The sequence below is a fragment of the Haliaeetus leucocephalus genome, unplaced genomic scaffold, assembly GCF_000737465.1.
Source record: "Haliaeetus leucocephalus isolate CR32 unplaced genomic scaffold, Haliaeetus_leucocephalus-4.0 Scaffold339, whole genome shotgun sequence".
NCBI lineage: Eukaryota > Metazoa > Chordata > Aves > Accipitriformes > Accipitridae > Haliaeetus > Haliaeetus leucocephalus.
Genome location: NW_010972775.1, coordinates 4,874,222 through 4,888,271, shown reverse-complemented (window position 1 = coordinate 4,888,271; position 14,050 = coordinate 4,874,222). Strand labels below are relative to the sequence as shown.

General features: G+C 35.0%; 1 protein-coding gene across 7 annotated transcripts in view; it reads right to left on the bottom strand.

Moving 5' to 3' along the window:
• VPS13C (vacuolar protein sorting 13 homolog C (S. cerevisiae)) overlaps positions 1–14,050 on the bottom strand; it is a 107,100-nt gene that overhangs the window by 51,172 nt on the left and 41,878 nt on the right. For all 7 annotated transcript variants that reach the window (XR_774624.1, XM_010571716.1, XM_010571715.1 and 4 more), the window contains 15 exons: positions 13,402–13,518; positions 11,979–12,082; positions 11,500–11,667; positions 10,405–10,709; positions 9,945–10,092; positions 8,986–9,094; positions 8,412–8,545; positions 6,357–6,513; positions 5,531–5,610; positions 4,631–4,690; positions 3,324–3,489; positions 2,187–2,303; positions 1,538–1,641; positions 918–1,085; positions 179–483 (listed from right to left, as the gene is read on the bottom strand). Coding sequence is in view for 6 of the 7 variants with exons in the window: in XM_010571716.1 (XP_010570018.1) it covers positions 179–483; positions 918–1,085; positions 1,538–1,641; positions 2,187–2,303; positions 3,324–3,489; positions 4,631–4,690; positions 5,531–5,610; positions 6,357–6,513; positions 8,412–8,545; positions 8,986–9,094; positions 9,945–10,092; positions 10,405–10,709; positions 11,500–11,667; positions 11,979–12,082; positions 13,402–13,518 (2,242 nt within the window). In the remaining variant the exon portion in view is untranslated. The remainder of the gene's footprint in view (positions 1–178; positions 484–917; positions 1,086–1,537; positions 1,642–2,186; positions 2,304–3,323; positions 3,490–4,630; positions 4,691–5,530; positions 5,611–6,356; positions 6,514–8,411; positions 8,546–8,985; positions 9,095–9,944; positions 10,093–10,404; positions 10,710–11,499; positions 11,668–11,978; positions 12,083–13,401; positions 13,519–14,050) is intronic.

Here is a 14,050-nt window from a genome sequence, read left to right as displayed (position 1 = left end):
CCCCTATCTAAAAGCACTCCTAAACTTAGTTGGGGGGGTATTGGGGGTGTGTGTGTGTTTGATTTTAGTATGTTTTTATCACCTATCATCTTTAAATGACAGAACAATGCTGCATACGGAACATAGACCCATTTTCTTTAAGAACACTTTACAACTCAGAAGAAAACTCCATGTATACCTTGATAATTTCAAATGAGTTAGCTGTACATCCATGTTGTCAATGACTGGAGGAAGAGAAGATTCATCTGAAGACACCAGCTTGAATTCATTCTGAACTCTGATTAAGCCAAGATCAGCTACCAGAGCATTATATGAAGTTGAAGATTCAGGAACAACTATAACGGGAGCTTTCAAGTTGACATCCATTAAGAGGCGGAAGCTCTTTTTAGCAAAGTCTTTCACACTGGAAGCAGCCATTTCTGCTGCCTGGACGGTGACTGCAGTCAGGGCTTCTTGTGCCGTTTGGAAATTGTTTAGGAAGTTCTATTGATAGGTAGTGAAAAAAGTAAGAGTTCTATGAGAGCAAATAAGCCTTATAAGAAAAGGCAAGCCTCAGGCAAAATGTAAATTTAAAAAAAATAGTACAGCTGTGGCAGAAAAATGAAACTTCTAATTCAACCATGGAAGTTTCAAAACAGAAAAAGCTTAAAATCATGCACAAGCTAAGACACTGCTTACCGATTTAATTTTTAAAATATTAAAGCTATCAACTCAATTCATTACTTGTTTTGTTATCCTTCTCCTTATTTGTAATTCCTCCATAAAGCAGTGCAACTTAAGTAACACTTCTTCAGCAAAACATTTCTATATGCTTGTAGACCAGCTCACCACAAGGCACAGGTCACAAAGAGCTGATTACATTTTATTTTATTAAAAAATTTTTGATGTCAGGAAAAGAACTAAAACTAGTGTCTTACCAAGAGAGACATAAAGAATTTATGCAGGTAAATTATTTGGATGCAGCCCACTTTCAGAGACATTTTACCATCCACCCTTGACATATCAACATAGGCTTCCCCTGCAGTAGCATCTGGATAAAGTGACATGTGAAATCTAAACACTTCATCTCCCATTATGGAGACAGCCTAGAAAATTAAGTCCGTATAGTTAATACTCCCAGGCAGTAATCTGTGATAGAATTATTGCTTAAGTTATCAAACGAGAAATATTTCCACAAAAAGATCAGCTGGAACTTATCAGCAATACTTGACACATATGCTAAGCACAAAAGGAAATTGAATCAGCTATTTTATGGTATGTCTCTTCTCAGTTATCTATAGTCCATTTTATATTTAACCCATGCTACTCAGAATTAAACACATCAATGCAAACATGATTAAAGAGAATTAAATATTAAATTAAAGCATGTTTTGCTTCCCTGAGATAAAGGAAATTAAGCTATGAAATTTTGCTTAATATTTGGTACATTACATTGTACTTAGTATTATACAACACAGCAAGTCAACTACAGTGCTGCCATTAAATAACTTAAAGGACTAGGTCTTTTTGTTTGTTTACAATCTGCAAAACACATCACCTTTTTATGGATTGTTTTTGGATCAACATTTGTAATTACAATGTCCTCAAGTCTGGAGAACACTTTAATCTTTTTAGGTTTCATAGCTACAGATGCATCCATTCCTGATTTGAGACAAAAGGAAGAAGATAGCAAATTGTTGAAGTGCATTTGTTAAGTAAACACTTTTAAAAAAAGAAGCATTATTTATTACTGAATGTAAAGAATAAGAATAGCTTAAAATCCAACATTATACTATGTAAGAACCAATGCTAAGCCCAAGACACATGACCTTACTACACATGACAAATTTGCCAACATAAATTGACTCTAAGACTAGAGTAAAAATTCCCAACACTATCTAGGAACTAGCTAGTAAAAAATGGAAGCTGATGTTATTTATAACATAGTGCCTTCATTTCTTTTCATTTTACTCCACTTAGAAATTAATTGCTTTCTTTTTCCGAGTCAAACATTTTCTTCCCTTGCAGACATTTTCACTATTAAAATACTTTACTGCAATCATATCATACAATCAAAATGTATTCAAACATATGTTACAGAGGCATCTACAGTGCACACACTAGCCTTTCAGAAGTGAATGAAGGAGGGGAATAATGTATTTCTTGCTACAACCAACTAATCTAATATTTAAATAAAAACCCTTTACCTTGTATTCTAATGTCTGCAATACTACAGGTCTGATCACACACTGTAATTCTGAATGCATTTAGCTTTGCAGTGAGTTTTAATTCACAGATATCATCATGGGCTGCATTACTAGACACTGGATAGGAAACACAAGAGACATACAAGAACTTCATTAAAAGTCAATTTTTTAAAATAAATGTTAGATTATTCATTTTATACATACATGAACTATTCCAAAAGCAACCTGCAGTTATTCCCTAAAAGATACTGCTAACTTTCAGTCAAGACATGAAATAAGTCTTTAATTAACACAGTCTTCTGGCACAAGAACAGTCACCGACTAATACAGGAAAACAACAATCAAGATTATGGTTTTTTTCTCCTCATTAATATCTAGTTTTCACGCAATGGTATGCTGCATACAGTGTACATTTCATTATTTGAAACACTGTCTCACATGAGAAACGTTCCTTTTTGTATAAAGTAGCAAGGCCAACTTAGGCATATTAGGTGAAAAATGTTTCTGGAGCAAAACTGAAGGTGCTTGCAGAACACAAAAATGTAACAGCCAGTCACTGTAAACTCAATCCCAAGAGATTTAGGTTTAGAAAACCTTGAATTTCCCAAACACTACAAACACATGCATCAGCCACACAGGACCTGACTAAACATTCTTAAGGAGCTTCCATATAAAAACCTCCTACTATTTCAAGGTTACAGATACCTTTTTTAAAAATAAGCACAATACCCTCAATTCAGAACTTCTCTTTGCTTCCCCAGGGCTCAAGAATGTCTGTTTTCTGCTACATAAGCACTCTTTAGAGCCTTCAGATTGGAAAGAAACAAAGTTGTGACACTGATGCTTTGGAAAGGCTTTGGTACTGTTCACTGCAGCATCATTTATTCAACTTTGATTATAAAAGTCAGACCACTACCTAGGAAAAAGTTACATTGAGTAAGGAGAACTTGTAAAATTAAGCAACAGCAAAAATACCTGGCTTTTTTTTAAATGAGATTATTTTCTCCCCATGTACAGTTGTGCATGCCTTGTTTTTCCACCAAATAGACTGCAATGCTGCCACCTGAAATGGTATCCTTTGAAACCAAAGGCTAGATGCTGTTAAGGAACAAAAGCATGGCCTTTCTAATACATTACCTGGCCTAAGAGTACTTCCTTTTTCTTGTTCTTTCATTTGAGGCTTGTAGTCTGATGCTTTACCAGTACTGGGAAGACCACCTGATGGAACACTGAATGTGAGAAAACTCATGATGGAAAGCAAAGCCTCTGTGTGAAGTACTATATCCAAACATGAAAAGATGACCTAAAATGAGGGCAAGGAGACAAAGTAACATTGTTATTTAGTAGCAGTCTACTGCATAACAACTCAGAGTTACTGCCATCGCACTGAGAAAAAAGTGTCTTGCTCAGTTTCACAAGTATCTCACCCTTCTATCTCCTTCAACTTAACACCACACAAGCTCCAGAACAGATGAGGGAGCTATGGATGGGAAGCTTAGAACCGCTACAGAGGAACTATGCCAATCTAAAAATTGATGCTTCACGTGGTTATGCTTTTTCAGGACTATTAAGCACTTTGGCTGACATCTTCATAACCATGTATAGCAAGTGGTATTCTAGTAGGTATGATACAACAAAACAAGAAGATTCAAAATTTGCAATCAGAACAGAAAGTACATGATACTACTCAAACCAATATTACTTAGTAAAACCTAGCATCAGCTAGCTGACTTTTCCTAGCCCAAAGCAACTCTTGGTAAATGCTGGTTTTACTGATACATTAAGGGATGTCAGATTTCTTGACTCTAAAGTAGTCCAGCCACTTCAAATTCCACATATGGCTGTCAAGAAGCAAGCTCCACCCACCACTACTACTTTAAGGGAAACATTTTAAAAGCAAAATGACCTGGTTACTTCAGAAGTCACTGAAGCCATAGGAAACTACACATGAATAGCTGCTTTCAGGAAAAGTAAAAAAAGGATTGATTGAACACAAGACCTCTGAGAATGCTTGTTTGACATTTCACCTCACATCTCAACTCCACAGTTACGAACTTTCAAGCTCTGAAACACAAGGCCTTCATTTCACGTGCTGCTAAGTGTATCACTCCAGAAATAAAACACATCCTACAGGCCTCAGTTAGAAATATGTCCTTCTAAATTTTAACTAGCTAAAAATGTACAGCTCTTAAGTAAAAAATTTCATACACTAAATACTTCCGTAAAAACAAAAAATCATCTTTTTTCCTCCTGGATTTCTCTTTGAAGTAGTTAAATATAAAGCAGTAAGCTATAATGAATAGAGAGTCAGGGGTTTGGGTTGGTCTTGGGTGTTGGTTTTTTTCCCCTCTTCAATGAGAGGAGAAAAATGGACAACCAGCAAGTTTACACAACTGTTACTATTTGAGAAGCTTAAAAAAAAATTAAATACATCCAGTACTTACATTGATGTTTTGCTTGGTGCTTCTATAAGTAGTAACAAAATCTGGTCCATCAGCATCAGCCTAAAGGAAGAAAAAAAAGCCCAAGCACACAGTCAAGTCTCTGTTGAGTTAACTGAAATAACTGAATATCACACACACAAGGATTATTCCCATTGCAAAAGAAAACAAACAAAAGTGATGAAGCCTGAAGAAACAAGTTCTCTAAATGAAGCACATGATCAAGACAACCAGCAACAACCAAGGCAACAACGATCGCAATGCTCTGCTCAGTGACATTTTATAGCATGTATTTTGTTAAAGTTCAACTGGCTGGTTACAAAATTTTCTCTTAGCTAGGATCTATTTAAACTGGATCAATTTATGCTTAGTACTATGTCAGAACAAATTAACTTGTTTTTCTCTATAAAAATTACATGATTATAGATAAGAGTATGAGTAGCCCACTGGTTCTACAACCTATCAGATACCCAAGTATTCTTGCAGTTTTTGAATGGCACTTTTTTTTTTTTAAATAAAAGCTCAATAACTAGCTACCAACATATCACTCCAATGCTAGTTTTACCACCTGTAGAGACCCACCTGTCACTTACGTAGGCAAAGTCTATCTCACCTATCAAGTTTCACAAAAGTAGTAATCTGTATTGTTCACAGAGAAGAAACATTTGGCTTCACCACTGATTTCAGTAATTGTGTTGACTTATGAAGTAAGCACTACATGGAAGCAGTGGAGAGTGAAATGAAATGGTAAGTTGAAAAATGGGTATTTGGGAAAAGACCTAGATAAGTTTTAGACACAAATCCTACAGGTTTTAAAAACAAGCAAAAAAAAAAATCTAACACAGGCTAAGTATGGAAGCCTTATTTTACTCCCCAAAAATCTTAGTTAAAAGGTACTGAAACCTTAACATATTCCATTTTCAGAAGATGTTCATCTGTCTCGCTCGAAGAATTAATAATGCAAAGAGGATCTCCTTTTGAGTCTGCAAATAAAGAAATAAAACTGTAAAGTATTTCCACTCACAAGCTTTACTCCACCTATGGAGTACCTCCATGCTAATTCTTGATTATATACTAATTATATACTATTCTTGCTGAAATAGCAAAAAGGTAAACATCTCTTTTCTATGAGAAGCTGCAGATTAAGCATCAACTTGTAAAATGCTGTATTTGCTTTTTTTTTTTTTAATTAAACTAATCAAAATTAACTTATCTTGGTCCTGAAAGCAGATTCAAAATTGGAAAACTATTTGCCTTCCTATCTTTGTGGGTTTATATTCAAAACCGTACTTTTCTACTTTGAATACATGGCTATTTCAGTTATTATTTCAGTATCACTTTGAATTGTTACGTGACCAATCAAGGAAGCATGCTGTATTTCCATTGCTGCCAGAACTGGTCATAAAGCACAGATTCAGAAGCTCATCAAAACACTCTGAATAGATAAAATACTTCTCAGGAATGACCATTCCCACTCAAAGCAGTCAACTAACTCAAATTAACTCAAGCTAACCCTACCAACAGGAGTAGAACTTGGTATCAGGTAAAACAGATCAATTGAATCTAAATTACACAGGACAGCATCATTAAGTGAATTTGGTATGTAACCTCCTGCCCTTTCTCCCCCACCACCAGTAATTATTGTTATTTTTGACCATGCTATCCTCTGTCTACAAAAGCTGATTGCACACACTGTAATGACTGCATACTAGTTTTCTAGAAGACTTACCATTTATTTCAATGCATGTCATCATAATTTTTTTCAGATATGCTGCTGCAGTTAATTCATGATTTCTAATTTTGGTTTCAGTTCCAAGCTGTAGCACGGTTAGAATATGTAATGGATATCTCTCCTTCTGAACCTGCTTCATCAAGGTTATTACAACCTTGAATATGGAAAGGGAAATAAGTTCACTATTTCAGTAAAGCTGTCCAGACATTATAGCATGCAGTTATAACTGGGCATTATCTCCTCAGCTAAGCTTCAAAAGCAGTATTAATCTAGACATTTTGCCTTCTCACAAAGAAAACCTACAACACCAGTTTGTTAAAGATTTCCCCCCCACACCCTGTTCCTCTTGGCCAAGCAACCAATCACTTCTTAACTCCATCAACAACAAAATAAAAATACCAAGCCTATTAACTTGTCTAGAATTCAACTTTGTTGACCTAGCAGTATATCTTTACCTTGTCAAGCTATACTTCAGTTTTATAATCAGACACTACACAGCGCTACAGAGTTTGAATATGGAAAAAAACAGTTACTACAGATCATACTGGTTTGGAAAGAAGGGCAGTAGATAACAGCAACATTTATCGATCTTTGAGTATCTGATGCTATGCAAGTAATAATTAAGGACACAGAAATACTTCAACATTACAATTCTTCATTTACAGAAGATTTTAAGCATTACGCTAATTTGAATGTTGAAAATGAGAAAAGACTTGTGTTTCTAAATGCAGCTGAAAACTAAAGTAGAACTAGATATAGTTATTAATGAACAATGTTAATTTCAATGTAATTATTTCATGAGGCAATTATCTGCCATTCTTGTGAACTAAAAATAGTGCCTCAACCTAACAATTACCACACGAGGAATTTAAAGAATTCAAGTTTGTCAATACTTTGTCTGCATCATTATGTAGCATAGTCTTTGTGCACTAACAAATTAGCATTTTATCATTAACCACCCAACATATACAGTCCACAGACAATGTGGACACTACCTCAGTAAAAACTTTCATGGGAAGCTTGTGTAAAACTATTAAACAAGACAGAACTGTTCATCAGATATATTAAATAAGACAACATGGAGCACTACAGGCTCAGTCCTACCATAAAAAAAATTCTTCACAGCCAAGACAGCAAATCTGAAAGTTAGAAACTGTCAAATGTACTAGGGATATGCGTTGGATAACTATGTGCTGTTTATTAACAGACACCTCATCAGCCAATTGCAACTGTAATTCTGCAAAAAGTGAGAAAACCCCAAAGCTGGGATGGTATCAGCTTGCTACCTGTCTACGCTTCAGCTGTGGGACAAATATTTCTAATGCCCTTAAAACTAAGTTTTCTTATATGATTTCATATCACTCACACAGAACATGTTTCCTTGGTGGCTGGAAATAGGAGGAATTCTCTAGTCTTTGAATGCTACTCTCACTCACAAAAAACAAAACCCAAAAATCCAACAACAAACAAACAACAAACCACATAGTTACTTAAAATAGCATGCATACCCAAGCCATTTGGTCTGACTCTTGAAAAAATTAAAGGCCATGCTGAGCTCGTCACACTTAAGTATCACAGACATCTTCAGAGAAAAAACAGGCTTGGAAAATTTCTTATGCATAGGTATCTTTGTTAACTGATTGCTTGTGCGTTTTCCCAGTACTTCACCTAGAACCTAACCTTCAGATGTAGTATCTAAGGCAAAAAAACCAGTTCTAGCTTAACTATTTCAGGTGGTTTGTTATTAGGAGAATCATATACAGCATTATGAAGGATTAAGGCTAGGTGAGTGCAGAATATCTAAAAGAAGTCATGTTTTCCCTGTTAGATATATTGTGTATGTTAAATACTCTACAAATACATTCACATAATATACACAAAAGAAAACAGCTAAAGAAACAGCTGAAGAATGAATTCTGCGGGGTTTTTTGTTTGTTTTCTTTCTGTTGATATGTACCATCTTCTTTAAACAATTAAAATGGCCCACTACTTCTAAGAAACAGACTTGAGTACTGGATTCAGTAACAATAAATGTTACAGATGAATACATACCTCTTTGATTTCAAAATTAAGTAGCATATTGATTACATCTTCATTTAATGTTCTTTTTCTCTTTTCAGACAACATTCCTTCTGGAACACTCTTATCCTGCATCAAAACCAATTTCTCCATTTCTTTGGTTTTACCTGAAGCATTCATTGAATTGGTTAACTTCTGAAGTTGCCACTATTTGTTTAGCTCAAGAAACATATCCAATTCTTTTATTCATTTAGATGGCTTATGTTCATCTAAGATAAGCTAGCAACGTTTCCACAAGCAGAGCCTTTGACTTCAGAGCAGGCAAAGGAAATAGAAACATGTTCTGGCAACAAGACGACTCTGACATCTCAATATCTTGCTAGTTCCATGACAATTTAGCTAACACAATTACCAAATTTTGTCTTGTAATGTTTCCACTTTTTTGAAGTATTAAAGTATGAACACTGTCCTTGCAAAATTAAAAAGAGTTTATCACTTACACATCATACTCTCAGATCTAAGCTTGCTTTCCAGATAATAAATGCTTTTCATTTTTCCTAAAAGCTAACACACTTAATATTCATGACAAATAAATTCCATCTCTGACCTTCCTTTTGCAGTACTGATTTTGCATGAGTGAGTTTGTCTTCTGCTTCACCAAGGTTTTCCGTCAATACTTTGAGGAAGACATTCAAATCCTCTTGACTTAACACAACCTACAAAATTGCAGATCACAGTTCTCAGGAAAAACACACTGTTCTTTAAACTTACCACTAGCTAGCAAAGCAGAACAATGTTTCCTGGCAAGAACAGTGCTTATTTACAGGTATTTTGTCAGCAGCATCATCCCTTGAATAACAAAATGAAATTCTTTTAACTGCTTATTGTTAAAGGATTAGGAGATTAAAGAAGATTATGACTTCTAAAGTTGTATCAATATATAATTCAGCCTTTATTTAGCATACCTATGCTTTTAATACTTTCCTGTAGATGACATGCTACTTCATGATATTTTAATTCCAGTTTCACCCAAGATGTACCTGGTATTTTCTTTCACAGTATATAAATTGCCACAAAAAACAACTATCATGAGGTCATTCAAGGGAGGTAGGAAGTTATGAAGCTGGAGTCACTAAGGCAAATATTTGCATAAATTTAAATTCCTCTTAAGAAGATTCCATTTAAAAAAAAAAAAACACAAAAAAAACCCCCAAAACACACCTGAAAAAAAGACTTGCTCAGAGAACGGTTCACAAAAACATTTGATTTAAGCTGGTCCTGCCTTGTGGCAGGGATTAAACAAGACTCCCTGACATCTTTTCAGTTTTCTCTCTTCTTTCTCTCAGTTTAATAAAGGTACACAGCAGTTCAGGTGTTTTATATGACATTTTCAAACCTCGACATTCACACAGGCAGTTTAAAACCTATTGACATCCCTGAAAGTCACTCCACAACTACTAAAAATTTGCAGCTTGTTGCACCCTTGTGTCCAGAAGTAACATAAAGGTTAGTCTTAAATTAACTATTATCACAAGCCTCTCACCACCTTCTTTTCATAAGACTTACATTCATTGTCTCCAGATACCCCGTGATCTCCAACACCGGTAATGTGTGAAACCAAGCTGCAGACAGATTTCGTTTCACTGACAGGCTTAAATTAATAGGGTGAAGTATCTGAATGTCTGGATGTGACAAACCTGTCTCCATAGTGGTCCTTCAAACAAACAGAAAAAACCCAAAACACATGATGGGGAAGTTAGAAGTTAAGTCATACATTACATTTTCTAAATAACATCTTAAAATCTCAAATGTAATATAATATCTCTTTAGGTTTAAATGGCTTCCTGAGATGAACAGTATCTTATTTTACTACTAATTTATTTGCCCTTAAGATAACAGGTTATAATTTTAACACCAAATATTTGACACAGTCACTAACCATGGTTTCTAAGCAAGTAGATTAATACCCTATAGAGTATTATTATTACCAATTAGTTCAGGCATTACTTAGTAAAGTGCACTTTACCTAGACAGTTTCAGCTTTGTCAGCTGCACGTCCATTTTGTCAATGACTGGAGGGAGCAAACTGCCTTCTGAAGACACCAAGATAAACTGGTTCTGAACCTTAATCAAGCCAAGATCTACTACTATAGCACTGGGGGAAACTGAGGACTGAGGAATGACTATAACTGGTGCTTTCAAGTGAATGTCCATTGCAAGTCGAAAACTCCTTTGAGCCAAGTCTTTTACACTGGTAGCGGCCTTTTCTGCAGCTTGGACCGTAGCAGCACTCAGTGCCTCCTTAGCTGTTTGAAAGTTGTTCAGGAAGGTCTAGAATAAGCGGTTGAAAAGAAAGGAGAAATGTCTGTAAACAGTTTTTTAATCTGAATTACTCTCTTATTTTACAACATCAATCACTAATTATGCTGCCTACTGTGTTAGATTTTCCCTGGGGAAAGACAGCTGAGTGCCTTCTGTCATGACCTCTAATAAAGGGTCAAAAACATACTGACCAGTACAATCCACTCATTTTAAACTCATCTCTACTTTTTTGTCCTTCCTTAGCTACAAGATTCCTTTACCTCATTAGCTTTTGGGGACATATATTATTTTTAGAGCCCTTCTTTGCCCCCAGTGAATATTAATTCCTATTAAAGCCAGTACTGAATGACAGAAAGCCCACTAGTGCTTTGTTGAAAAAGCCCCCATTAGAATACTTGATGAGGGTACAAATATTTACATTGATTAATTTGCAGTCCTCATAGCATCTAACCTTGCAGAAAATTTTGCCTCTAATGTTAGCTCAGATGTTTGCAGTGAACTCAGGTTTTTGCCAGGGTGGAGAAGTCAGCAAACACAAAACCCCCAGAATACCTTAATAACACCAAGCTTTTCTCTATTTGCAAAGTAGAGGGTGGGAAGTGACCCACTTGCACTGTGTTAGTTTTTTGAAATTCAAACCAGTTAAAGCTTACTTATCAAAGCTTTTAATAGCACACATGAAAAATTAAGCCTATCCTTTCTCTTTCAGAAATTTAAGTTACCACTTGTACTGAGGACACAAACAAGGAAGACTAATTTCAGAATGAAGCAGAAACATACAAAGGAAAAAAATACTTACCAGAAGAGACATGAGAAATTTGTGAAGGTATACTATTTGAATACAGCCTACTTTCAAAGATACAGTACCATCCACTTTTGACATGTCAGTGTAGGCTTCTCCCTCCGTAGCATATGGATCTAATGTCAGATTGAAACTGAAAACTTCATCTCCTACTATAGACACAGCCTAGAAAGAGAAAAACAGTACCTACCAGCCATCAGCAGCTTCTAAAAAGGTACTTAACAAAAAGAAAAACTAAATATATCATCAGCCTATCAGATGTACAAGTTAGATTATTTTTTTTTTTAAATCTTTTTGGACATCCATTATTCTAATATGAAAACTATGCTTTACCATGGATCTTATTTGAAAAGAGGTATTCAAGATATATAAAATATTTTTAAAAGAGTGGAATAAGAATATGTATTACATTTCACTGTTATACACACAAAACTAACGAAGAACCAAGTAAAACCTAAAATCTTGTAGTTGCGTACTTTTTTATGAAGGGTCCTTGAATCAACATCTGTGACAACTATGTCTTTAAGTCGGGCAAAGAATACAGTGTGACTTGACTGAAGAAGAAGAGATGAGTCAAGACCTGTAAAGTATAAAGAGAGAAACACTAGTATTGCATAACAGAAGTAACACTCATTTTCAGGATGGGGACACGTGACACCAGTAGAGGAAATGAGAAAAGTTACAGAAATTATGCATTGCAACAAACAATTACTTTGTTAATAGTTTGCTAAATTTAACAAAGATTTAAAAAAAAAACCCACAAAGAATACCTAAACACACTTGATTCTTTCCTGTTTCCAAATGAAGCCAGTTACCACACCCCTTGCTGAAGGGACTGTAAATAAAAGAGCTCTATTCAATCCAAGGCATTTTAGTCTCCCTGTATCCATATCAGAATAATTAGAAGTAATTCCCCAACTACCATAACTTCTCCAAAACAAAACAAAAAATAGAGAAATAGAGACTTTTTGCTTTTTATCAGTCAGACACAGAAGATAAGTATATTGTCTAGAGTTCACACCCAAGTCCATACACTATGCTGTCTGTTATTAAGCTTTGAGAATGTGACCATACTACAGCTTTGAATAAAACAAGATAGAATTCCTAACACAGATACTGTCTCAATACCAATCATCTCTGGAAAGAAATGAGCTACTACTAATAGAAAAATATTCAAACAATAATCCATCTCTTAATAACCAAGCTACTGAGTTAGTTTACTGAGATTTTCTATCAAAAAAGATGTTACTATACTGTATTTTTGCGTACAGAATCTTGTGTGAATACATCATATGATTTAGAGACAGGCAAAAGCAAGAGACTTTTTATGAACTGTATTACATACTCTTGTATATCACACATTCTTAAATATTCATACCAAGAGTGAGTTTTGGCAGCTATTAGGATGGCAGCTATAGCCAAACTTGGAAGTGAAACTTCCCCACCCCCCCTCCAAATTATTGATAGCCCCTCTGAGGGGTGAAGAACAATCAAGAAAACAAAACCAAAACAAGAAACCTGAATAAACACTAGAAGTTCAAAACCAAAGAAAACAGTTTTAAGGGGGTTTTTATCCTAAATAATTCAGGTATAGCAGAAAAATATTCAAAGCTTAGTACAACATGAAAAGCCACCCATAATCAAATTCCTTCAAAATATGAACATAATTACCTGAAGAATAATATATCATGCTTTTCTAGCTGGAGGCCAAAACATTATGACAGACTAGAAGACTGACTTCGAAAACAATACCACAAGCCATGTTTGTACAGAACACAATTAAAAAAAAAAAAGTCAGATGCTGAAAATTTACACCTTAAATATCTTTTAGTCCAATTACTAGCAGTTACTCTGAAACTAAACTATTAGATCAGTTACTACTAACAAAGAATTGAATACCTTGTATCTTGATCTCTGCAATGTTCTTTTTTTCATCACAAATATTTAAACAAAAGGCATCCAGCTTGGCAAAAAGCTTGAAGTCAAAGATATCCTTATCCTTCGAAGGTCTAGCCACTAGAAATGAGAGAAATGGGGATTTTCAAGGTACATATAATTCATATTTTCACTTGAACTCCTGAGCATATCTGAGGGTTGTTTTGGTCTAGGGGGGGGTTGGCATTCAGATGACTTATTTTTATTTCCTATAGTTTCTTTCATCACCACTATCATGATTAAGTCTATAACATCCCATCTTAGAGCAACAAGTCTTCCTCTGAAGGCAACTCTACTGATAAGAGTAAAACATGCCAGCATTTGCTTGTAATTCTATGTCTGATATTACCCCATCTAGTGATGGCTCTCTACTGGAACAATTTTACTTTTTTTTAAATTAAGGTTTAAATTAATTGCTGGGTTAAGAGGAAATCAATTGCACAGTACACTTACTTTTAACATTAAGTCAATAACTCAGTAGGTTCACAGTAGTGCTTTTTTCAGGTTATCTAATATTTCCTATTCCAAGATCCTAATGTACGAAGTTTTCTCTTAAACTTCCAAGCTTGTAAGAAATGGCAAACCTTGGAAGCCTATTTCAGGCAATCAACAC